The sequence below is a fragment of the Vicia villosa genome, linkage group LG3 (genome assembly GCF_029867415.1).
Source record: "Vicia villosa cultivar HV-30 ecotype Madison, WI linkage group LG3, Vvil1.0, whole genome shotgun sequence".
Classification (NCBI taxonomy): Eukaryota; Viridiplantae; Streptophyta; class Magnoliopsida; order Fabales; family Fabaceae; genus Vicia; species Vicia villosa.
The window spans coordinates 214,045,738-214,071,552 of record NC_081182.1 but is presented as its reverse complement, the minus strand read 5'-3'; the positions used below and the strand labels follow the sequence as shown (position 1 = coordinate 214,071,552).

Sequence of the window (25,815 nt, the reverse complement as noted above, 5' to 3'; positions counted from 1 at the left end):
ACATATGACAATGTGTAGCTCCGTCCCTGCCTAAAGTCAGAGTTTGAACCTTAGTTTTGATGTCCAATCTTTTTTTTTTTAAGTCCATTCTTTCTAATAATATCAATTTTTGCATAATCCTCTGAATAAATAAATACAAGTTTTTATATCTAATTAAGTTAGCAATTATAATTAATGTTATGATTCTATTTTTTTATGTGCCTCCGTTGCTTCTGTCGGATTCGAATTTAAGAGAGGCTTTTTCTTGTCTTTGGAAGACAAAAGTGCCTAATAGAATTTTAATTTGTGGTTGGAGATTGATATGGAATAGGCTTCCAACAAAAGTAGAGTTAGCAAAACGAGGGATTTTGAATAATGCAAGTGCCTGATATGCCCTCTTTGTTAAGATTATGAGGAAGATTTAAATCATCTCTTCTTTGGTTGTTCTTTCTCAAATTTATGGTGGAATAAATTGCTTCTTTAGTTAAATTTACGCGACGACTCTTTGGCCGATTCGATTTTAACCGGCTTTTGTTGGTTGGAGAAACACCTTGAAGAGGAGTATGGTGTAGAGTTGAGATGGTTCTTTGATTTATTATTTGGAAATGTAGGAATGGTGTTATTTTTAATGGCTTAGTGTTAGACTCCTTTGATGGCTTATTATTATTGAAATCATTGTCTTGGGATTAGATGAGAGTATTTTTTAAGACTTATTATAATGGTTCGAGGGAGGATTGGTTCCGAGACCCGAGAGTTTTTTTTTTTTTTGATTTGGTGGGGTAGGTTGGTAACAAACTCTTTTTATATAATTTGTTTCTTTGGATACATATTATTTTTCTCATAACAAATATTCATTTTTCTCCTATGCAGATGTAGAACTTCACCATGTTCTAGTGCCTAGGAATTTTATTTTGTATCAATAGTGACAGATAGTATTCTGTCAATTGTTGATCGACATGTATTAGGTGTTAGAAAGATCTACTCTCTCCACTACATGTCCAAATAGAATTTGCTATGAAGTTAACTCTCACCATAACACTAAAAATACTTTACATTTTATTTTATTTTAATTATATTCTTAATGTATTTTTTTTATAAGTTATTCAAACGTGATTTTATTTTCTTAGTAAAGATTTTTGTGTTTTAGTTTTTAAAAAATGAAGTTTTTGTCTGAAAGAGAGAAAAAATTTAAATAATTTCATTTATTAGTAAAGATTTTGATCAATTAAAATATCAATGAAAATAATATATCATCTTTATTATGTTATTCACAAAATAAATCAATATAAGCAACAACAAAAAAAATAGAAAATTGATCGAACAAAGGGAGTCAGATATTCCCAAATTTTTCCATTAAAAAAAATATATTCCCAAATATATTTGAAAATAAAAGATAAATAATGATTAAAATGAGGATGAAATAGGAAAAGAATACAACAATCCACTGTATATTAAAATGAGGTAATGATCATCATAACATAATACATAATATATGTTCAAAAATGATGGCAACTTCTTCTTAGCACTTTCATTGTATGTTTGTCCTTTTTGAAAAATATTATATAAAAGAAGAAAAGCAAAGGTTCTTTGTATTCTTAGGCTTGGTTTGCTTCATTAGTCTTATTTACTTGAAATGCATCATTATTACACACACAAGTAAAAGCATTTAGCATCATGACATCAATTTCAAGCCTTCAAATTTCAACAAGTGCCAAACAAGGATTACAAATTTAACTTATTTCTCGTGAGTTTGAACCTTTATATCACATGTCCTATGCCTTTTTCATTTATAAACTTTCAAAGAGTCTAATTAAAATTGCTTCCCTTTCTTTGTGGGACTCATGAATTTGGTAGTTGTGTTGTCAATGGCAAACCATGTGAATAATTTAGTGCATGAAACAAGATCATTATTGTGATTTTAATTCCATTGAATGTAATCACCATATTTGAGATGGACATCTATTAAAATTTTGATCCAAATTGTAGAAGCACTAGTTTGAATTATAGTTTTGTCCGGATTAAAGATATAAGTTAGTAGAAAATAAGATTCATATTCTTATCAACTATAAGTACCAACATTTATTGGTGTTAATTGTAAATTGTTGAATAAGCACCTCCTTATAAGATTTATTCATCTACTTATATAGACTTTTATTGGTTCACCAAAATCATAAAAAATGTCACCATCATATATATATATATATATATATATATATATATATATATATATATATATATATATATATATATATATATATATATAGAGCATATCAAGTGAGGGCATTTTTAAATGAGAGACGAGAGAAAGAAATATCAACCATTGGATTCATCAAGAGAGAGAATGTTAACACATTAATGAGACTATTAATTTCTCTCTCTTGATGAATCCAATAGTTGATATTTCTTCCTCTCATCTCTCATTTAAAAATACACCAATATATATATATATATATATATATATATATATATATATATATATATATATATATATATATATATATATATATATATATATATATATATATATATATATATATATAAGGCATATCACATGAGGATGTTATCTTTATATGAGAATGTGAGAATGAATCTGAACCATTGGATTTTAAAATAAATGGTGGAGATTATGGGTGAATCTTTTTTTTCTCTCTCCTATATTTTGAAATAAATGATGTAGGAGAGAGAAAAAAAGATTTACTCATAATCTCCACCATTTATTTTAAAATCCAATGGCTCAGATTCATTCTCATATTCTCATATGATATGCCATATATATATATATATATATATATATATATATATATATATATATATATATATATATATATATATATATATATATATATATATATATATATATATATATATATATATATATATATATAGGGGACGACTCAAGTGAGAACACTTGGTTATTATGAGAAATGAGAACAATGAATCACGACCATTAAATTTTGATTTTGTTGATTTTAATGGATTAGATTGGTTTTTATTTCTATTCTGATTTAAAATAAATATTGAGGATCATAGAAAAAGAAACCAATCCAATCCATTAAAATCAACAAAATCAAAATTTAATGGTCGTGATTCATTGTTCTCATTTCTCATAATAACCAAATGTTCTCACCTGAGTCGTCCCCTATATATATATATATATATATATATATATATATATATATATATATATATATATATATAGGGGACGACTCAAGTGAGAACACTTGGTTATTATGAGAAATGAGAACAATGAATCACGACCATTAAATTTTGATTTTATTGATTTTATTGGACTGTATTGATTTCTCTTTCTATGTTGATTTAAAATAAATATTAAGGATCCTAGAAAGAGAAATCAATCCAGTCCATTAAAATCAACAAAATCAAAATTGAATGGTCGTGATTCATTGTTCTCATTTCTCATAATAACCAAGTGTTCTCACCTGAGTCGTCCCCTATATATATATATATATATATATATATATATATATATATATATATATATATATATATATATATATATATAACTTCTTAAAATATTTTGGATTTGGAAATCTCCTACGAGCATTGCGGCATCGAGTCCACTCAGTAGTAGTCGAGCAGGGTTTGGTTTGGATGATTCACAGATATTAGGTTTGATCGTTTCTGTTATGGATACCTTCGTTAATATGTCGCGTTTTGAGTTTGTTATATATATATATATAGAGAGAGAGAGAGGGATATATTTACTCCAAGAGTAAGTGTTGAAGACTTACTCCAAATCTCAACCATTGATTATCATTAGTCTAACGACTTTAATAAATTTTTTATATCGAAATATATTTCCAAAAAATAATTTGATTAAATGATCAATTAAAACCGTTAGATTAATGAAAATCAATGGTTAAGATTTGGAGTAAGTCTTCTACACTTACTCTTGAAATAAATATATCCCTCCTCGTGTATATATATATATATATATATATATATATATATATATATATATATATCACTTTTTGGGTTAAGATTTGGAAAAAGAGAATATGTGGTAATCTTAGTTGAGATTGTGAAACACTTTTATATAAGGGGATTTGAAAATGGTTTTAAACGTCTTGGGTTTGTGGGGTTCATATATAGAGAGTTTGAGAGATTGTGAAATCCTTGAGTAAAACAAAAAGTTTATTTTTGGGAATTTGAGTGACTATTTTCTTGTAAATCTTTTGTAATCTCTTATAACAATTCTTGTAACTCTTTTTTAGAAGGTTAGGAAAATCAAGGTCAAAATATTTTATTTGTCAAAATATTGGTCCTTCATGAAGGATTGTACCAAGAGGAAGGACAATAGAGATTTTGTTTAGATCGTTGTTGTCTCAGATACAAATAGTTATGATGGTGTTGGTCTACTACTGGTATTGACTTTGGATATTTAAGATAGTTAGATCATGGATTCAGGATACTCTTATCACATGTACTTAAAAAAATAATACTTCGAGACTTTGAAGATGGAAGAAGGCGGAGTAGTTCGTCTTGGTGACTATAAGACTTGCAAAGTTCATGGTATGTATAATGTTAGACTTAAAATGTTTGGTGATCATGATTTTCTTCAACACAATATGAGGTATGTTCAAATCTTAAGAAAAATTTATTATCCATAAACATGTTTGATGATCTAGCCTATTGCACGAAAGTTGAACATGACGTGTCGAAGATTTCTCACAGTGGAGTGATCGTAGCTAAAAGGTCTAAAATACACGAGTTATATATTTTAGATGGTTCTAATGTTATTTGTGATTCATCATTAGCTTTTAGAGACTTTAATGGCAAGGAAACTATGAGATTTTAGGTTAAGACATGCTAGATGCCTAGATGTAGTTTTAGGACACCTTAATGAATTTTGCATGAAACACGTGATAAATGTGCATTTGAATGCTTCTATAAAGGTTCTAGGAGTTGAGTTTCCCCAAAGTTTATGGATTAAGGGTGATGCAAAAGCGACTTTCCTATTTTAAAGGATTCGAGTAGAAAACTTATAGACTACTCTATTTTAAAGGTCATTAAAACTTTACTATTTGCGTAAATTAAGATATTCCAACTTGACAGTAAGGTTACGAGTTATGTCTTTAATGATTATCCAAGAGATGAAAAGAGTTATGGATTGTGGAAAGTGAAACTTGGAGAATCAAAGTTCATCATAAGCTTATGTATTACATCCACTGAGTACCGTAAGGGGGAGAATAGTGAAGATTTGGAGATGAAGATATTATAAATTATATTAGATAAGAATTAGTTTAAGGTGAAGGTCCGTACTATAGATAATAGTAGTAGTGGGAGAACATTTACAGTGACCTTCAAGGAGGAATTAGAAAGCAAAGTAGTCATACTTGTGGGCTTGCTAGACTACCTAAGCAAGAAAAATGTAATTTGATGCAAGTGGAAAGATCAAGGTTTAAGTGTTCCTTGAATTTGATCAAGGTTATTGAATGAAGATTTATATCATAGAGTGGTTGAGGAATAAATGGGCATCATAATCAGTTGAAATTCAAGGTGGAGAATTATAGAAGTATGCCCTAAAATCTCAAGTGATTAAGATAAGGAAAATATGTTTCAAGATTGTTAAAAAGCAAAACATCAGAAAATAAATCAAGAAGTTGACGAAAGACGCCAGAGCGGTATGTTGGGTGAGAATACGAAAATGCAACGGTCTAGGGGGTGAATAGACCTCCCGTAAATAATTTGATTGATTTGAAAATTCATTTAGTTTGAGAAGATTATCAGAGTTTAAAAATAGTTTTGCATGATGGAAGCAATGTGCGTATAAAATTCATTATGTTTATTGAACGTTATAAACACAAACACCTTAATTGGTATACAAATACAAAAAAATGGATTAAACAACTAATCAAATTAATCAATGTTGTGTATTGAATAATGATAAATTTACATGAGAAGTGTAAATATACAAAATCAATATAATGGCAAAAATATATTAGGATCCTTTAAGTTACTTTATTGTAATAAAGTGCTCCTTTAAGTATTTTTTCTACACGTTGATCCTTTAAGTTAACTAACGTGTACAATGTTACCCTTTTTTAACAGAGAAAATGTGTTAATTGTGGATGCAATTATTTTGAGTGGTTTGAAAATGATGAAGTGCAATCAGAAATACAAGAATCAACATTTTTAAATGTTCGAAAAGTGCAAAAAGGAGATAGAATCACTCTAAAGGACCAAGTTGTAGGAAACTTAAAGAACCACCTTGTTACAATAAAATAACTTAAGGGACCTCTGATATATTTTTATTCAATATAATTTAGAATTCAAAGACCACAGTTTCTATTCTTAATCAAAAATAAGAGAACTCGCAATGCCAATCTAATTAAACCTACATTTAAACGGTAAATGGCTACTAAGGCCATAAATCTAACAACATACGATTCTATGAAAGCAATAAAAACAACCTAAACATGCAATTCTAAGAAATTAAAATAGAAAGAAGAGAGTACGCTTGATAGATAGTGGTTGAGTTATCGTCCTCCATAAGCCTACTCCATTATCCAATTGTTTCCTAATAGTTTTGGCGTTCTATTACATTTTGTGACAAACTACAAGATGTTTAGTACAATTTATATCCCGAATAATATTGAAAATATAAAATCTCCTATGTGAATCCGCGTTGGCTTGTACAAATTATCCAAAATGAATCCTTTCGAAATCTTTACTCGAAATTGTCTTGAATCTCCATCACCAAGAATGTTGCTCCAAAGTCTTTGTTATATAGTGATTTTTCCATGGCCTGTCTAAAGATTGAGAAGAACTCCCACTTTGTTCGTAGGTTTCCTCACAATAATACCAAAGTTACTCTCTCAGAGAATAACCTCCTTCTTTTCCACTAGACTTGAAAAAACCAATCACAACCACATGCACTTTTCAAACCTCTAAAAACTCGAGAAATATTCAAAGAAACATTAATCATAATAACATAATCTCCTTACAAATCACACACATCAAAAGATGAGATTTAGATCCACATGAAAATGGAAAAATAATGAGGTAGAAAATGAAAGAATTCCTTTGCAAAACACTCAAAACAGAATCAAAACTCTTTTGAAAATGAAAGAACAATTGTGTTGTGAAATTTCAAATCAATAGTAGAACTGTATGTTTTTCAACATTGTGAAAGGTTTTAAGTGAGAAAGTTTTTATATGTGCTGGAGATCTAGCACAAAAATGAGTGAAAAATAATTTTTGATCCAAGTCATAAGAAATGAGTATGATTTGAGTCAAAAGGTCAAGTGATTTGAATTAAGAGTCAAGAACATATGAGAAACTCATTGAGTGATTCGAGCCATGAAAACATGTGATTCGAATCAAGCTCACAGAACCAAATCCAAGGAAAATAGTATGAGTTTGATTCAAATCAAACAATTTGTGATTTGAATCAAGCACTTATGATTCGAATCATGGATACTTTGATTTGAATCATAGCTATATGAAAAAAAATTTAGACTCCTTGTGACTTTGATACGAGTCATGGAAGTGTGTGATTCGAATCACACTTATAGAATCTCAATTTTTGCAAAATATGAAGTGTTTTTGAGATTCTAACATTGTCATGAGTTAAACCATTCTCAAATATAGTTATTGATAAAAAAACTAAATAGTTTGATTTATGCATGTATAAAAACGAATTTAAAACTCAATCATAAGGTGCACAATCGATATGAGACTCAATAACGATATAAAGGAAACCAAAAAAATTTAAAAGATTAGCAACCAAAACATAAACTCAAGAGGCAGGGGCAATGCAACTTTACAGTGGCTTGACAAAGCGATCGACTCTGCTAGAGGTATGAGGAAGGGAGTCGGTTGAATGGAGTTAGCGGAGTTAGGGTGATGCACATCGGTGCAGGAACTGTACATACGACAAGCACGGTGGTAAGGCGTCGGATTTTGGGTGGTTTACAAGAATCATGCTTAGTCATTTCGGTTAGCGAATTTGTTCCTTAATGAGTCATATTTTAGACTCATTACGGATCTAATGAATTTCAACAATTATAAATATGTATCTCAATCACTTTTATGACTAAGCTTTGAAGAAATATGGAGAAAGTGGTAATCCTAGTTAGAAAGACAAATGATAGGAAATCCATATGATTGTAATCTTGGAATTTGGAAAACCTTTGGAAATATCTAAGAGGATTGACCAACATTTCTAAATACTTTGAATTCAGGTGATTATTTTCTTGTAACTCTTTTGTAATCTTTTATAATACTTCTTGCAAGTACAGTGAATCAAAGAGTTGTTCTCTCTTTTATAGTAGACCAGTTTGATCAAACTATAAAAACAAATTCTTTATGTTCTCGTTTTTATCTTACTTATGTATATTGTAGATTTGCTTACACAGATTGTAAGTTATTTTATAACATGTTTGGATTGACTTTTGAAAGACCCAAAATCAATTCTAGAGGTGTATAATTGATTATGGGTGATTTTGAGGTGTTTATTTTATCAAAAGTAGAGTTGATTATGCCTCTAGAATTGATTCTACTTGAAGATATTGGGCCAGTTTGTTTCAGCTTTAAAAAAATGAATTTTTTCTTTGTATTTTTGAAAATAGATTTTTGAAAGTCGTTTTTTAAAATATTACAAGTTTTTTTATATTCGTTTTTTCTAAAATGAAACACTTAATTTGACATCTTATAACATAAACATACATAATTGAAAACCAAAACTTAGTCAAAATCATAAATTTTTCAAAAAGTTGTATTTCAAAAATGATTTTTATGAAAATCTATTTGAAATAGCTTCAAAATTAATTGATTTTTTGAAATTTTGATATCCAATTTTTTTTGCCATAAATAGATGAAATACCTAAAATCACATTTTAAGAATAACTATTCAAACAAAATTTTCATTTGAAGCTTTTATAAAAAGTTTCTTTGTAATAATTTTTTTCACAAAATTTGGTAACACTATAAAAATCATTTTTAAAAAAAACCAAAACAAACGGACCCATAATTTGTAGCTTCTACCTCCAAAATTGATTCTAGGTGATTTTTACATTAAAATTTATTGTTCAGCTCACTTTTACATAAATCTATCCAAATATAAATTAACTATGCAAAACTCAATTATGTGAAAATCAATTCTACCAAACTCAATTATGCTAAAATCAATTTTGTTCACCGTCAATCCAAATACACCCGAAGTCATTCATTTAATTGTCGTTATTATCTATCTCACACATCTTTACTATTAAAGAAATTAATATTATTATTAGATTTAAACACTATATTAAATTAATTGAATATTTCAATTTCACAATGAAGTACAACCAAACACAAGGACCACATTATTAAACACATCACCAAATAACTAAGATATCTTAGATTTAAATTCAATATCATGAGATATCTTGTATAACTACCTAACAAACAAAATGAAGTGTCTTAACAAAACTAATAAAATCTATAAGAAAAAAACCATCTTAAAGAAAATGAAAAAAAAAAAAAAAAAAAGTGGGTACACTAATATACATGTTGACATACACATAGCTGCTTCTCTTTCTGTCTTTATCTGTCGTTTTATGTGTACCTCTTCAACACAACATCATGTGTCATGTGTTACCTTAATGTTTTTGTTGCAACACTTCACTTCACTTAACAATAAAGAAAAATAAAGACAATACTACTAGGTTAGGTGTACTATAATCTAACCTTATAGCAACTGTTTTTTACCTCTTCCTCTCTCCTTCTCGTGATTTTATCTCTCCTCTCTCTCTCTAACTTCAAACCCTAGGAATACCCTTTTGAATTTTCCATTTCCATATTTTGAGTTTCTTACTCTCTCTCACAGTGCCTTTGGATTTTGTTTCAGGTAATGAATGTTTCTTTTTCTTCAACCCTTTTTTTGTTTTTTTCTGCATTAATTTTTCTATTTTCTGATATATTTGTAAGATAATTGTAAAGTTCTTGATTATGTTTTTATTTTATTTTTTGCTGAATTAAGTTATATTAATAACTCTAGGATCTTCATTTGGATTGAAATTTCAGGTTTGAATGCTTCATTGCTTCATTTTGTAATGTTCTTTGGAGTTTTGAGATAAAGCTAAGTTGTTGGATATGAATACATCTAGTTATACATGTGAGATAGTGGAATCAAGGGAAGAGATATTACCCGAGTTCGAAATCGACGAAAAACCCGAGAGTAGTTGTTCGAATAGATTAGGAAAACGGTACTCGATTGAGGATGATATCGATCGTCTTTTCCAGGCGATTGAGATTAATAAAGGTTGTTTGTCGAGAGGCCATAGTATGTCACGGTCGCAAAAGAGTGCTCTTAAACGACCGATTAAAGTTTGTTCGACTCAAGCGTCGGGAATTGGCATCGCGGAGCGTGTTAGTTTGAAGCAGGCGCTTAGAGGATTGTGTATCTCGCAAGCATCGGAAATGGCTGCTTTGAAGAGACTATCGAAGCAATGTGGCTCGTCGAGAGTATCTGAGGTTGGCACCGGGAAAAAGTTGGTTGAAATCTCCCTCGTGCCAGAGGTGTCAAGCTCGAAAGAAATGACAACTAGGTTTGTGTCTCGAGATCAGATTGTTCCCCTTCCGCTTGAAGTTGAAGCTGACAAGCCGACGATACAAACCGAGGAAGTGCTAGAGGTCAGACCGAATCATGCTACCGAGAGTAAATTTCGTCTCGGCTCTAGCAATGAAAGTTCTGTGGACAAACCCTCGAGTATTAGTACATGTTTGGCAAAGTCGAAATTCAATAACATGAACTTCTTGAAGAAAAAGGTAAAGAAAGATCTATGTTCTGGATCAAGCTGCTCGACTAGTAGATTCGACAAGAAGAATGGAAATTCTGATCTTAACCGTGAAGTGAAGGAAAACGATGAAAAACTATCTCCATGCAGTTCAAATCATAGCATTGAAGTTAACTCGGTCAATGTTAATAGAGATTTTTCAGACAGCAAACGCGGCTTCGGTTTGAATTGCAATAAGAAAACTAAGTTTCTTCTTACAAAAGTTGACGAGAAATCAAGATGGAAGGAAAAGGGCGAGTTCTCTCATAGCTCAAAAAGTAGCATTGGGGAGCATAGCACAAGTAGCACAAGCATCAGTGAGGAGAGTAATCTTAGCAGTTCGCGTCGCAGCGGCCAACGACCGCACATGTCAAAACACTCGAGATGGGAGGCTATTCGCGCAGTTCAACAGCAGCATGGTAATTTAAATTTAAAGCATTTCAGACTGATAAGGAAGCTTGGTAGTGGAGACATCGGAACCGTTTATCTTGCGGAACTAATCGGTACTAGTTGCCTTTTTGCACTGAAAGTTATGGACAATGAATTTTTGGCAAGCAGGAAGAAAACATTTAGGGTTCAAACCGAAAGAGAGATCCTTCAAATGTTGGATCATCCGTTTCTTCCGACACTTTATTCTCATATTAGTACATATAAGCTCTCTTGCTTGGTCATGGAGTATTGTCCGGGCGGTGATCTGCACGTGCTGCGACAGAAGCAAACGTACAAGAGCTTTTCGGAGCATGCAACAAGGTAAGGTTTATCGTCTTTTCTAGTGTTTATCGGTCATCACTTAAAGACTAAATATAAATCACATGTGTCGATGTTATGCAGTTTCAGACACTTGCACGTGTCAGACACCAGACACACCTTTGATCTGAAGTTTCGATGCTACATAGTAATGTCATTGCATTTGCAGGTTTTATGTTGCTGAAGTTCTTCTTGCGCTCGAGTATTTGCACATGATGGGAGTTGTTTATCGAGATCTAAAGCCGGAAAACATCCTAGTACGCGAAGATGGACATATAATGCTGACAGATTTCGACTTGTCGCTCAGATGTTCTGTCAATGCAATGATAGTAAAATCATCTTCACCCGACGCAGATGCGGCAAAGAAGTTCTCCGGTTCTTGTTCGGGAACTAGCTGCATACACCCTTTCTGTCTCCAACCGGATTGGCAAGTTTCCTGCTTTACTCCTAATCTTTTGTCTCCGGGAGCGAAATCTCGAAAGATGAAGGCTGACATACAAGCTCAAGTCGGTCCACTGCCGCAACTTGTGGTCGAGCCTACAAGTGCACGGTCCAACTCCTTCGTTGGAACGTACGAGTATCTTGCTCCGGAGATCATCAAAAGCGAGGGCCATGGAAATGCTGTAGATTGGTGGACTTTCGGTATACTTTTGTTCGAGCTTTTATACGGAAAAACTCCCTTCAAAGGTCCATCAAACGACGATACATTATCCAATATCGTGTCGCAGAACCTTACGTTTCCAGGTACTCCTATAGTCAGTTTTCATGCAAGAGACTTGATCAGAGGATTGTTGATGAAGGATCCGGAAAATCGATTAGGTTCCGTAAAAGGTGCTGCGGAGATAAAACAGCATCCTTTCTTCGACGGCCTCAACTGGGCACTAATACGGTGCGCCGCGCCACCTGAGCTCCCGAACTTTCACGATTTCGGTGCTTCGCCTATGGATGGTCATAAGGAAAATGCAAATGATTTAGAGGATATAGATGATTGTGAAGAGTTTGAGCTGTTTTAGTAAAACTTTTCTTGAGAATTAAGTTGAAACTGACTTGGTTTCACAACCAGTTCTTAATATATAGCTTATAGCATAAATGTAATTTAAACAGTGTAACATATAGATAAATTAGTTTGTGTTAATACATAATTAAAATTTAGAACTTTGCAAATGGATTAAGGAATCATAATTAGAGTTTGTGTTTTCAAGTGCAATTTGGGTTCAATTGTGATGAAACCCCTAATGAACCTTATTTCAAAAAAGTCATGTATAAAGATATCACAAATTTATATTACTATTTCATTTTAGACTAGTGATTTAACTCAAATAGCACAATTATAATAATTTTTTTTTTTTTTAAATGTCTTGTGAAGATGTAAAAGGGTAACTATTATATTTTACACAAAAGGGTAACTATTGAATTATGTAAAAGGGTAGAAATGTGTTGATTTGATTTAACTAGAAACACAAGAGATAATATATTCCAGCACAAGACATATTGAATTATGTAAAAGGGTAGAAATGTGTTGAAAGGTGTGGTTGTATAACTATAAACACTTCGGAAACTATTGTTAGTGAATTTTTTCATTTTTTTATAAAAAGACAATATATTCCAGCACAAGACATATTGAAAATAATAAGAAAGAATTTAAAATTACAATCTAAAATTTTAAAAAAATCAGCAAAAAGTGGTCTATATTATTGAATGTAAGTGCACATTCAGAGTGTGTTAGCTGATCAGTTTGTTTTGGGCCTTGAGTTGAGTTTTAATTAGTTTAGTCCAATATGGGTTTGTATATATATACTGCATTTGCTTTGTAATTGTTAGTAGCGTGAGAACATTGTAGAATCATTACTGTAACTGTTTTTTAATTGAGTTAGTTACAACTTTCTCTCTTCTTCCATCTTCATCTTGTTCATCTTATTTCGCTATGCACCAACAATTGATATCTAGAGCTCTGATTCAGATCCACAGGAAGGGAAACACGAGTGTACGTGAGGTGTGTGATTGGTTTGATTTCGGATTCATTCAATTCATAATGAATTGAACATTGGAATCGTATCAGAATCACATTTCTTGATTTCATGGGTTGGCCTAATGGTTGAGGCTTGGGTCTTGAGAGTGTTCTCCTCTCAAGGTCTCAAGTGATTATTGAGAAGGTGCTGAGATCACTTACTTCTCAGTTTGATTACACTGTTGTAGCTATTGAACATTCCAAGGATCTGAGCACCATGAGAATTGAAGAATTGCAAAGCAGTCTAAAAGCTCATGAGTTATGTCTAACTGAGAGATAGATAGAGCAGGTTCTGAAGGTGTCTTTTGGTAGGAAGAGTCAGAAGCCTTCTTGGTCAAAAGCCAAGAAGAGACGTGGTGGTTCTTAGAAGTCAGAAGTGTCAAACTCTGATAAAAAGAAACATCATAAAGGAAGGGAGAAGCCTCACAAGAAGAAAATTCAATGCTTCTGTTGTAAGAATTTTGGCCATCATGCTTCTGAGTGTTGGTCAAATAAAAGAAATAAGTTAGAAGAAGCAAATATAGATAGCGAGTTTGATGATGAACCTCTGATATTGATAGCTTATGACTCTGATAATAGTGAATTGTCAGAATGGTGGTATATGGATATTGGCTGCTCAAATCACATAACTTGAAACAAACAATGACTGATAGACTTTGACTCCAAAAAGAGGATACATATTAGATGTGCTGATGATAAGTTCCTTACCTTAATTCCAAAGGAATGGGAAATTCTAGAATCAAGGTGAAGAATGGTAAAATTGTTCTAATCAAAGAAGTTTGATATGTTATTGGAATGAAGAGCAATCTAATAAGTGAAGGTCAGCTAATTGACAAGAATTTCTTAGTTACTATGAATGTCAATCTCTTTAAGTTGTATGATTATGATTATAAGCTGATTATGCAATCTGAGCAGGGAAGCAACAAAACATTCAAGATGAATATGAGGACAGCTGAAACTAGATGCCTTAGTGCAGAAGGCGCTGAAGGTGACAGTGAGTTATGGCATAAGAGATTGGGCATCTGAACTTCAGAAGCATGGGGCATCTGAGTTCTAAGAGGCTGGTACATGACATTCCCAAGATTGTGAAGCCTAAGAAGTCATGTGAGGTATTCATGAAAGGTAAGCAACCTAGATTTCCATTTGCATCAGAATTGATTCCAAGAGCAAAGCATGCCTTGGGAGTTGTGTATTCTAATGTGTGTGGGCCATTCCAAAACCTTCACTTGGAGGAAACGATTATTTTATGTCGTTTGTGGATGTGTTCACAAGAATGACATGGTAGCACTCATCAAGTTTAAGCATAAGGTGTTTATTGAGTTTAAGAATTTCAAGATGAAGGCAGAAAGACTGAGTGGTCAGAAGCTAGAGATTTTCAGAATTGATGGTGGAGGTGAATATAACTCTACAGAGTTCAGACAGTTCTGTGAATAATATGGAGTTAAGCATGAAGTGACTACTCCATATACTCCATAACACAATGGTCTTGTTGAAATAAGAAATCGTAATTTGCTTGATGTGACAAGGAGCATGCTGAAGGAGAAGAAGCTACCTCACTTGTTGTAGGGAGAAGTTGTCGTAAGATATGTGCTCAACCGATGTCCAACTATGAAGCTGAAGGAAGTTGTTCCTTTTGAGAAATGGACTAGAGATAAGAAAATTGTGAGTCATCTTAGGGTATTTGGTTCTATATGTTATAAACATGTTAAGAGAAAGAAGTTGAACGATAGAAGTAAAGTGATGTTATTGGTGGGGTACCACAATACATGTGCTTATAAGCTTTTTTGCCTAATCTCCGAGAAGGCGGAATTTAGGAGAGATGTCATAGTAAAAGAGTCAGAAATTTGGGATTGGAACACATCTAATCCTGCCTCTAATGTTGGAGGTGCTTCTAAAGGAAGTTTGGAAGTTGTTTATGAAGATGAGTCAGAATCAAAAGATGAGTCTGATTCTGAAGGTGAATTAGAGTTTGAAGGCGATTCTGAAGGTGACTCTGATAGAGATTTTGGAAGTGATCCAGACTCTGAAGGTGGTTCAGAATCTGATGGCCAAGGCTCTGAGGGTCAAATTTCTGGCGGTAATCATGTTTATGGAAGTAGTCATTATTCTAAATGTGGTAATTCTGAAGAAAGTGATTCTGAAGGAGGTCTAGAAGCTAACGGTGTTCCTGGTTTTGTAGAAGATCCAAAACAAGTCCAGAGACCACAAAGAATAAGACAAATACCTAAAAGGTTTGCAGAGCTCGACATGTTACGCGATACTGAAATAGACTCTGAAGGCGAACTCATTTAGTGTGCCATGTTAGTAGACTCTGAATCTGTGAGTATAGAAGAAGCACTCAAGAAGAAAGTTTAGTTGAATGCCACGAAAGAAGAACTTGATGAATTATGTTTTTACTTTTTTATTGTGGTTTATTATGTTCTTCTCTGATTAAAAGAACTACTCTTTAGAATAGCTCACAAAAAAGATGTGACTCATTAAAAAATATTCACATGTTTTCTAAAATTTGATAGTGATAAATATATTGTTAATAGTTATTTATTATACATAAATTGTGAGTATAATACATACAAATATATGTAATTGTATATCCAACCTCTACTTATACATGATTTTGAATACGAGTAATTTGGTTTTTATATATATATATATATATATATATATATATATATATATATATATATATATATATATATATATATATATATATATATATATATATATATATATATATATATATATATATATATATATATATCAGTGAATATCATCGTATCAAATACAAATTCTATCAATCACTATTCAAAAGTTGGAATCAGTTATCTAAGTAAAGACCTAACTAAATTAAATTATTGACAAATAAGAAAAGACATATTTTCCCACCGCTTTTCTTTGCAAATACCAAAAGTGAAAAAGACATGAAGTCCATTGATTTCTCTATTTTGCTTTTGTATTAATAACTTCAATGTATCAAATTATTTATTTCTCCTTTATATCACTTATTCACACTTTCTTCTTCATAAAATTATTGCAACCAAACACACTAAACATATGTATATTTATGTAATGCGGTCCAATTAAAGACACCTCAACTCAACAAACATGTGTCTGTTTATACAATGAGGTCAAATGTAAGATATCTCAACTCAACCATCAAATCTAACACCATTTAAGTGATTATATTAAACACAATAATTAAATTAGTTTCATTTTATAAAATGACATATATCATACCATGAATATACATATTTCTTATTGCTAAAAAATGTATTAACTATAGTAAAATTTAATAGACATTTTTATTTTTATTTATGTCATGTTACCTCAAAATATGCAAAATTGTTAATTTAAACCAACACATATCTACTACTATTTGAACTAAACATGTGTTTGTATATAAGGTGAAATAAGTTTTACACCAACCTAAAAATAAAAGTTAATATTGATTAAGTAAAAAATATTAAATATTAATGTGAAGATATTAAGCATTAATATAAGAAAAATATGTGTATAAGGGAAACTTTGTGATCAAGAAGATCAGAGTGGCACAACGGTAGAGGTAAGTTGTAGAAAAGTTAGGAGTTAGTCAAGGATGGGAAATATAAAGATCGTTGGACCAAGAAGAATTCGAGAAATCAAGAAGAAATGAAGGCTTCCATCATAGGTACCGACAAAACTTGGATTTGTCCACATTGGGTCGAACAGGCAGATGTTTAGGGAAGCGTATCCCAACTGTCTTAAATTGTGAATTGACACACTATCATAATACGCTCGCAGGAGGCGTTCAGCGGGGTGTAGTCTATGAACTTTCTTGGAGGACCTTTGCAATCCCAAGCATCGCGGGTTTTGTCCTCCCCATTCTTCTCAGATCCTCGACGGGACCCCTCTTATTGCTTCGCGTTATTGGCACTCTCCTCATGCCTAGAGTCTCGAGAAGTGTGAGCAACTTCCATCTCTTCGTACTGAATATAAGCTTGAGCTTTGAGGAAGAAAGCGTCAAGCGTGGCAGGCGTCTCTATGCCCACAACTTTAGCAAAATTGGAACGAGGCCAGAGTCCTCTCTCCAGCAAATACTTCTTCATATTAGTGGTGGTTGACACCTGCATGACCTCTTTATTGAACCTTTCAATATAGGCCTTGACTGATTCATCTTTCCCTTGGATGATGGTCTCTAAGGAGGCTTCAGATTTAGGGTGCTTTCGTGAGGCAATAAAGTGTCGTGAGAACAGTCGGTCAAGACCCTTCGAGGAAGTGATAAATTTTGGGTCTTTTGTAATAATTTGTCTTACACACCCTTACAGACGACCACAATAATATAACAATAACCCTGAGGGATGAGAGAGATTCTTAAGGTTTTTAAAGTGTCTTATTTTGAGTTGAAACATGAGAGAGGAGATAATGTTTGGATTTCAAGTATTTTTTTCACAAGCCACAAAATGTGTTAGAAAATATTACAACCTACCAGTTCAATCAAACAAATCGGTTCATTGGTCAGACTGATGAACCGACCCAATCACACTGATTTACATTAGGTCAATTGTAATTTTTCATCTTTTAACATTTTTAGCCCGCCTTACCCTCCGATTGATGATCATACTAGTTCGATCGAGCGAGTTTGGTCAGATTTTAAAACACCAAATTCTATTGCTAACAACTGAGTTGAATTAACGAAACTAATTCTTTACCTTTTATATTGATTATGTTTATATATTTATCATATTTATTTCTTAAATATATTGATATAATACTTTTTCTATTTATTAATTTATTTTTGCTTTTTTATTGTGGTTTATTATGGTATTCTCTAACTTAAAAATTAGTCTCTAAAATAAAGCACGAAAAATATGTGTTTCATTAAAAAAAGTATTTACACGCTTTTCTAAAAGTTGATAGTGTTAAATATATCATTATTAGTTATTTATCATATAAAGTGTGAGTAATAATACATACAAATAAGAGGAATTATCTATCCAAAAGTTACTTATACATGATTCTGAATATAAGTAATTTTTCAAAATTATAGATACGAGAACGAATATCATTGCATCAAATACTAATTCTATCTATTCTTATTCAAAAGGTAGAATGCGTTATAGCATCTGAATTAATACATAACTAAATAAGATGATAGACAAATAAGAAAAAGACATATTTCTCCATCGTTTTTCTTTGCAAATACCAAAAATGAAAAAGGCATGGGACCATTAATTTCGCTTTTCACTTTTTATTAATAACTCCAATACGTTAAATTATTTATTTCTCCTTTATATCACTTGTTCACGCTTTCTTCTTCACAAAATTAATACAATCAAACACACTAAATATGTGTATATTTATGTAATGCGGTTCAATCAAAGATATTTCAACTCATAGACAATTGTTTGTGTATGCAATGAGGTCCAATCTAAGATATCCCAACTAAATGTCCGATCTAATAAAAAATATATTAACCACAATAAAATTTAATAGAAATTTTATTTTTGTTATATCATGTTACCTCAAAACATTGTTAATTTAAAACTATACTGATCTATTAGTATTTGAACTAAATGCAATGCATTTGTGTATAAGGTGAAATGTGTTTTTGACAACCTAAAAAGAAATAGTCAATATTGATTTGGTGAGAAATATTAAATATTAATGTGAAGATATTAAAAATAATATTAAGAAAAAAAGTGTTTGTTTATAAGGCGCAAATTAGACCCTAGTAATAATTTGAATACAATTATATATTTAAAAGACTAACATTTCAAAAATCAAAACTATGACCACATCATTTAGGAACCAATTATCCACCAATACCACCTTATAGTGACCTAAAATAAAAGTAACATATAAATTAATAACCATAATTTAGATATTAATTAAAAAATAATATAAAAATGAAAGGAAAATATAGTTATAAGATTTGACTTATGAATATGTAATTTTTTTATTTTAATCCATCTAATAATTTTTTTAACAAGGATCCTTAAATAATCTTTTGTCAGTATTTTTATTTTTCACTTTTAATATAAATTAAACATAATATTTGTCTAAAAAATTAAAAACAACAAAAAATGATATGGGATGGGTTAGTACCATAAGACAACACCTGATATATGTTAGTTGAATTAAATATGAATATTAAATATATAAATTACTAATTAATTTATGGTTAAATCTCTTATGATATTCTTTAATTATTACATTTATATTTAATGTAAAAAAATTGTCAATACTCATAAATCAAAAAAATTTAAAAATAATATATTTATAAGTATTAAAAATTTATTTTGTCATAATAAATACACATCTTTTATTTTTAGTCTATTCATACAATGTCTTGTCAATTTATTTATAAACCAAACCAACACTAAATTTATTGGCAATTTTTTCTTTAAAAATTATTGTCTGACTAACTTTTCTAAGAATTTAATTGTTATACATTGACAAGCATAAATTATTTTTCACCATCAATATATAATAACCATTCAAATGTATTATTTTAGATGAAAATCAAATATTTTAAATAAAATAAATAGTTGTGATTAAGTTCATTTTTGAATTGATTTTAAAACAAAAATAATATATTTATAAAAATAAATTTTGTTTTTAAATATATAGACGAACCAACAATTCTTTTGATAAAAATATGGTATCATCTACGCACAATTGTAAAAGTTAATCCATCGAGCTAGATATGACTACAAAGGATAACAAAGTTCTTAATTTAAAAAATTTAACACTTTTATATGTCTGGTTAGATTCCAACTCAGAATCTAAATTAATTTAACTACAATTAAGATCAAACAAAAAAAAAATAGGAGAAAAAGATGATACGTTAAAATGTAAATTATTTTTACACAGTCAAATCAATGATAATATATATTTTATCAATCAGAAAGTAATACTTTATTTGTATAACATTTTTTTCTGATAGTGTACTATCATTAAACTCGTAAATCTTTTAGTGACAGTGTAAAATTATTAAACTCTTAAAATATTTACATTTATATGCATACAAGGAATAAACCCAAGCATCCAATTTATAGACCATCAAAAACCTCACTTCTCCTCACTCACAACTCTCTCTCCCTCTCTCAACATACCAACCACATACACTCTCTCTCACTAAAAACCATCCTAGAGAGAGAGAGTGACTGATCGATGATGTCTTCCTCCGGCACCGGTAGGTACATGGCTTTCCCGCCGTCTCCGTCACACTCCCTCCCTCATCTCTCCGCTCTCCGTTCTCCTGCTTCATCTGCCATCGCTGAACATGACAAGTATATTTATATTTTTTTCCTTAATTTTCTTCATTTTCGAAGGATCTAGTTTTGCTATAATTTGTGTTGAATTTTTTTGTTAATTTTTTATTTATTTTTTGTTAATTTTTTTGTGATTTTTTCTATGGTCAATTTGGTCATACTATACTATCTTCATTTCTGTTGCTTGCTATGATGCTTGCTATAGTTGGATTGATGATTGATTGCTTGATTGCTGATTTTGATATGTATGATCTGATTGTTTACTGATTTTATCAGATCCGTTTTGTTGATGCAAATCTGATTGGAAAAAATTGTTGTGATGAGTTTTTGGTGAATGGTGACTTGGATTGGCTATTGATGATTCTGATTTCAGGGTTTAAGAAATTTAATAGATGATGAATTTGTTTTTACTTGATTTGTGTTATCTTGTCTTAATTATCGTGTTTTTGTGTGTATAATTGCTTGATCTTGGTGGGAAAGTACTTGATCTTGTTAGTGAAGTGTTTTTTGTTTATTTGTTGAGAAATGAGATTTTGTCGATGAATTGGATTCATTGTTAGTTTATTTTCTTTGATATTGTTTCCGTTCATGATTGAGGATTGTTGAGAGTTTACTACATGTATGTTTGATTTTGTGACGAATGACGGAAATGTAATAATATACTCATTGCATGTTTTATTCTTTTTATTTTCAGATATTTAAGTGAGTTATTGGGAGAGCGTCAGAAGATTAGTCCGTTCATGGCTGTGCTTCCTCATTGCTATCGATTGTTAAACCAAGGTATGATAAAATCAAATATTGTTTCATCTTTTTCACTAGTTGTCTAGGGTTTGAAGCGGTTATCAATTGTTTTGATTAAATTATTTGTGTTTGATTTGATCCAAGGATGTTTGATTTAAAACTATTTTTTTTGATTAGTCTATTCGAGATTTTGTTTTTCAAATGTTATAGGATTGTATATCGACCTAGGGAATTATGAAGTGTGAACACTGGTTTATCTGTTTTGTATATCTACTTAACATTCAAAACTCGAGTCAAGAATGTGTGAATTTTGTTTTCAATTGATTACGTATGGAGTGACATGAAATCTGTTTTGGTATTTTCATGATGTAATGTATATGTTGTATGTTTTATTGTATATATCTCTTTTTATTTTAGATGATTTAACTTGTTGTCGGCTGTAATCTACTTGATGTTTTGTTTATGCATTGTTTGTACACGAGCTTAGTATTTCACGATGTGTCGGCTAAAGGGTTTTTGTTTTATTTTGTCGTGTACCTGTTACACAATTGTGGATTTGCAGTAGTAACCTGTGTTAGTTTAGTTACGAAATCTATATATGTCAAATATACTTAGTACTGTGAAGATTATAGAGGAGGGTGACATGCATATATTTCATGCTCGAAAAATTGGAATTGAATTTTGTTGATCAAGGTAAATAAAATCGAGACCATACCTAGGATCGGGCGAGGAGTGAAAGATTGTTAATGGTGAGGTCACGACGCAGATCATACGACCCTACTAAATATAAAAGTCTATTTTAGTTCAAAACTTGATTATGTAATCAATTAACATATATACGTCATTTGTATGCTAAACGACAATACAAAAAGAAAAGAAAAAATGGAAAGTAGATCGAATTCTATTCCCGCAATGAACTACATTTTCGGCAAGAAGTAAATGACCTACCACTGGTGGAGGAGAAATCCAGCTAGTTAGAGCGCCCTGTTTGCCAATAAATCGGTGACCTGATTACCTTCTCGAAATGTATGGTGAAGCCTACTCTCCATAATAATTAATACATGCAAGTATATCACTAAATTTTAAGTAAAGAATCTATTTTATAATTGATAATAACTATATTAAAAATGTATTATTCTATTATTATTACGTAATAGTAATTATGAAATTAGAACACAAAAGGAAAAATCATAAAAATCGAAGACGTAGTAGCGAGATTAGGTTTCTGTCGGAACCCGATACAATCCATCTTCTGTGATTAAAAAAGAAAAACATTTGGGATCTTAGGTTTCATTGGAAAAAAGAAAGTAGAGTTAGAATAGTGGTCGAGCACCAATGTCACCTTGCGGGCTGAAAATTACTGCAAGATGGCGGTGTAGTAGAGCTCTAACTTGAACTTGACAGATTGAACCACGTTACCACGATGAGTGCAGAACAATAAGATGAAGGGTGGACGAGCACAGCAGTAGCAAGAAGCGTGTTCGATTTGATGCGAAAACTGCTTATTTGCTGGCCTAATATATTAATTCCTGACCATACCTCATTTAATCATGGACAATTAGTGTTACGATTGCGGATGGCGGAAAGCCAAAAGTACTCCATTTGAAGCCGGCATAAAACGCTAGGATCCCGCCGTCCTTCACAAATTGTTCATATCAGTTGTCCAAAATACGCCATGGCCGATATTTGACAACACTGGTCAATCAAGTTAAGATCGGCACATGACTCTTTGATTGACCAAGTAAGATTGAGCGGCATGTAGTTTAGATTATTACACGTGTTACTCTTTTAATTGTAGTTTAAAATCAGAGGTTTATGTGATAATTTTCCCGCGGTTTATGTGATTGTGTTTTATTATGTTACTGTAATGGCCTCGCGCTATTGTTTGAGCTATTTTAGATGTTAGTGTAAAAGCAAGTCCTTAAATGCCATTAATTTCTGTAGATATAGTTTAAAACTAATTTTTGGGTTATCTTAGAATACGCCGATTCAATGGTTCACTGATCTGATTTTTTTGAAGTTTCTTTTATTTTGATTTAATGTATAATGTATATTATATTAATGTATTTAAATATTAACAAGATGACACTTGACTGCATTTGTTTTTCCTTGCTAGCTCGATCGAGTACTACCATAACAAGCTTAAACTTGTAGAGATATAGCAGCATTAATTTTTTACTGACTCAGCAAAGATCCAAGTTTTCTATCAATTTTGTAGTGACTGCTAACTTGTTAAGAAAATGCTGACATTTTTGGAGCAGAAATACTGCGTGTAACAACAATCTTGGGGAATGCGTCATCAGTATTAGGTCAAAGTGGGCTTGAGCATGGTAGTCCCCTGGCTACCGGCGGAATGTTCTCCAAGGGAAGTGCTGATCCGAACGGATGGGTATCACGATTTCAATCAGAAGTACGGATACTAACCATTAACATAACTTCATTTCCATCTAATTCTTTTATTTTAGAAATTATTCTGACATAATTATACATCTTATGCCAACTCGTGAACTTATTCGAGTGGTTCTAGTTCTATATTTTTGTGACAGGTAATGCAAATGCTAAATTTCCGAAATGGGTTGTTAACCATCCTATACGTCATGGTTTGAAATCAATCATCTGTAATTCAGATATCAACCCATCATTCGCTGACATCCTGATCCTTTCATTGACATAGTTAGGACATGTCTGTGCATTTTACCTGTCATAGCTGTTGATAGTTATTCTTCACATTTGCCTATTTATAATTGCGTGTTTTCAAATTTTCTTAATTCTGATACAAAAATAAATTTATGTTCGTCTGCATGCTGGTAAATAGACCATATTATCGGGTTTTGTAATTGACATTAGAATGAAAACATGCAGATGCCGAGTCTGATACAGTCCTCACCGACACCAAGCTGGCTGAGTCCACAAAGTAGCTCGTCTGGTCTTCTTGTTAAAAAGACAATCAGAGTGGATATACCCGTGGAGACATTTCCTAATGTATGAAGCATCACATCTCTTTACTCTGATAGACACTATTCTATTTATCAAAGAATCTAATAGATATTTGTTAATTGCAGTTTAACTTTGTTGGTCGCCTCCTAGGCCCGAGAGGAAACTCTCTGAAGCGCATGGAAGCAAACACTGAGTGCCGTGTCTTGATCAGGGGCCGAGGTAGCATTAAAGATACGGCTAGGGTAAGAATTTTAACATTTGTACCAAGATAATTTTAATGAAGTTGAGAAGATATTGATTTTGTGTTTCTCGTATAATGTTAAATTAATGTGTTCTCTCTATCATCTGGTAAATATTTTTAATTTATTTCACCAAGAGATCTATGACTTTTGATTATTTTAAATGTATAGATTACCATGAAGAATATAGTAAACTAATTTTTATCGTGTTTATAGGAGGAAATGATGAGAGGTAAGCCTGGATATGAGCATCTGAATGAACCTCTCCATATTCTAGTCGAGGCAGAATTACCGGCTGAAATAATCGATGCTCGTCTGATGCAGGCACGTGAAATACTTGAAGATTTGCTTAGGCCTGTGGTACGTTGTACTGAATTCAATATGAGATTGGACAACTTGATTTTGAAATTGTTTGACTTTGATCTAATTGTTGGAAGTATTGTGATATCTTTCAGGAAGAATCTCATGATTTCTACAAGAAGCAGCAGCTTCGTGAACTTGCGATGATCAATGGCACTCTTCGCGAGGAGGATTCTCCCATGTCTGGTTCTGTTTCGCCTTTCAACAACAGCCTTGGCATGAAAAGGGCCAAGACCAGAGGGTAAATTTCTCTAAAGGGTGAGTGAGAGGATTTGGAGCTTGTGTTAATTTTCTACAACAGCATTTACCATTGTCAGAGGTGATGCCGTTATCAAATGCCCTAAAACTGCGTTCGGGGCACTGGCACCATAGGGTCAGTTTTATGTGCAGTGTGTTTACATTCAGGTTTAAAAATGGTAGCACATAGTACAGTATAATGGTCTGCTAGAGTTTGGTGAATTTGCTTCGTTTTTTTTGTCCGTTCGTTAGGCTGTTTGGTTTCATATTTATTAATTATGTTTATATTATTGTCATTATTACTTTAATATATTTCGCAGCTTGCGTCGACAGTTTTGATATGGTTTTGCAATATAATGCATGGTTTGTACCCTTTTGTATATACTATCTATCTACTGCTTTGCATGTATGAGTGACATTTTGCTTTGTCAGATTAGATTATAGATTTGTGATATGATTTATTTATCTACAAACAATTAGCTTTTTAAGCATTTCTATGTATCTTGTTAGTAGATATATAGGGTGTAGAACTGAGA

At 31.6% G+C, this 25,815-nt stretch overlaps 2 protein-coding genes across 2 annotated transcripts; both read left to right on the top strand.

Moving 5' to 3' along the window:
* The first annotated feature begins 9,604 nt into the window (after positions 1-9,604).
* Positions 9,605-12,859, top strand: LOC131593499 (serine/threonine-protein kinase D6PKL1-like). Its single transcript, XM_058866002.1, has 3 exons — positions 9,605-9,832; positions 10,009-11,510; positions 11,677-12,859. The coding sequence occupies exons 2-3, from the start codon at positions 10,078-10,080 to the stop codon at positions 12,518-12,520; spliced, it is 2,277 nt and encodes a 758-aa protein (XP_058721985.1). The 5' UTR covers positions 9,605-9,832; positions 10,009-10,077; the 3' UTR covers positions 12,521-12,859.
* Positions 12,860-20,542: 7,683 nt separating this feature from the next.
* On the top strand, positions 20,543-25,587 carry LOC131593498 (KH domain-containing protein At5g56140-like). Its single transcript, XM_058866001.1, has 7 exons — positions 20,543-20,783; positions 21,460-21,545; positions 23,768-23,916; positions 24,369-24,488; positions 24,569-24,685; positions 24,899-25,042; positions 25,138-25,587. Exons 1-7 carry the CDS (start codon positions 20,665-20,667, stop codon positions 25,285-25,287), a joined length of 885 nt encoding a protein of 294 aa, XP_058721984.1. The 5' UTR covers positions 20,543-20,664; the 3' UTR covers positions 25,288-25,587.
* The last annotated feature ends 228 nt before the right edge of the window (positions 25,588-25,815 follow it).

Coding starts and splice junctions, on each gene's coding strand:
- LOC131593499 (XM_058866002.1), top strand. CDS start 10,078: ATGAATACATCTAGTTATACATGTGAGATAGTGGAATCAAGGGAAGAG. Junction 11,511..11,676: donor TTTTCGGAGCATGCAACAAG/GTAAGGTTTATC, acceptor TTGCATTTGCAG/GTTTTATGTTGCTGAAGTTC.
- LOC131593498 (XM_058866001.1), top strand. CDS start 20,665: ATGATGTCTTCCTCCGGCACCGGTAGGTACATGGCTTTCCCGCCGTCT. Junction 21,546..23,767: donor CTATCGATTGTTAAACCAAG/GTATGATAAAAT, acceptor TTTTTGGAGCAG/AAATACTGCGTGTAACAACA. Junction 23,917..24,368: donor TATCACGATTTCAATCAGAA/GTACGGATACTA, acceptor GAAAACATGCAG/ATGCCGAGTCTGATACAGTC.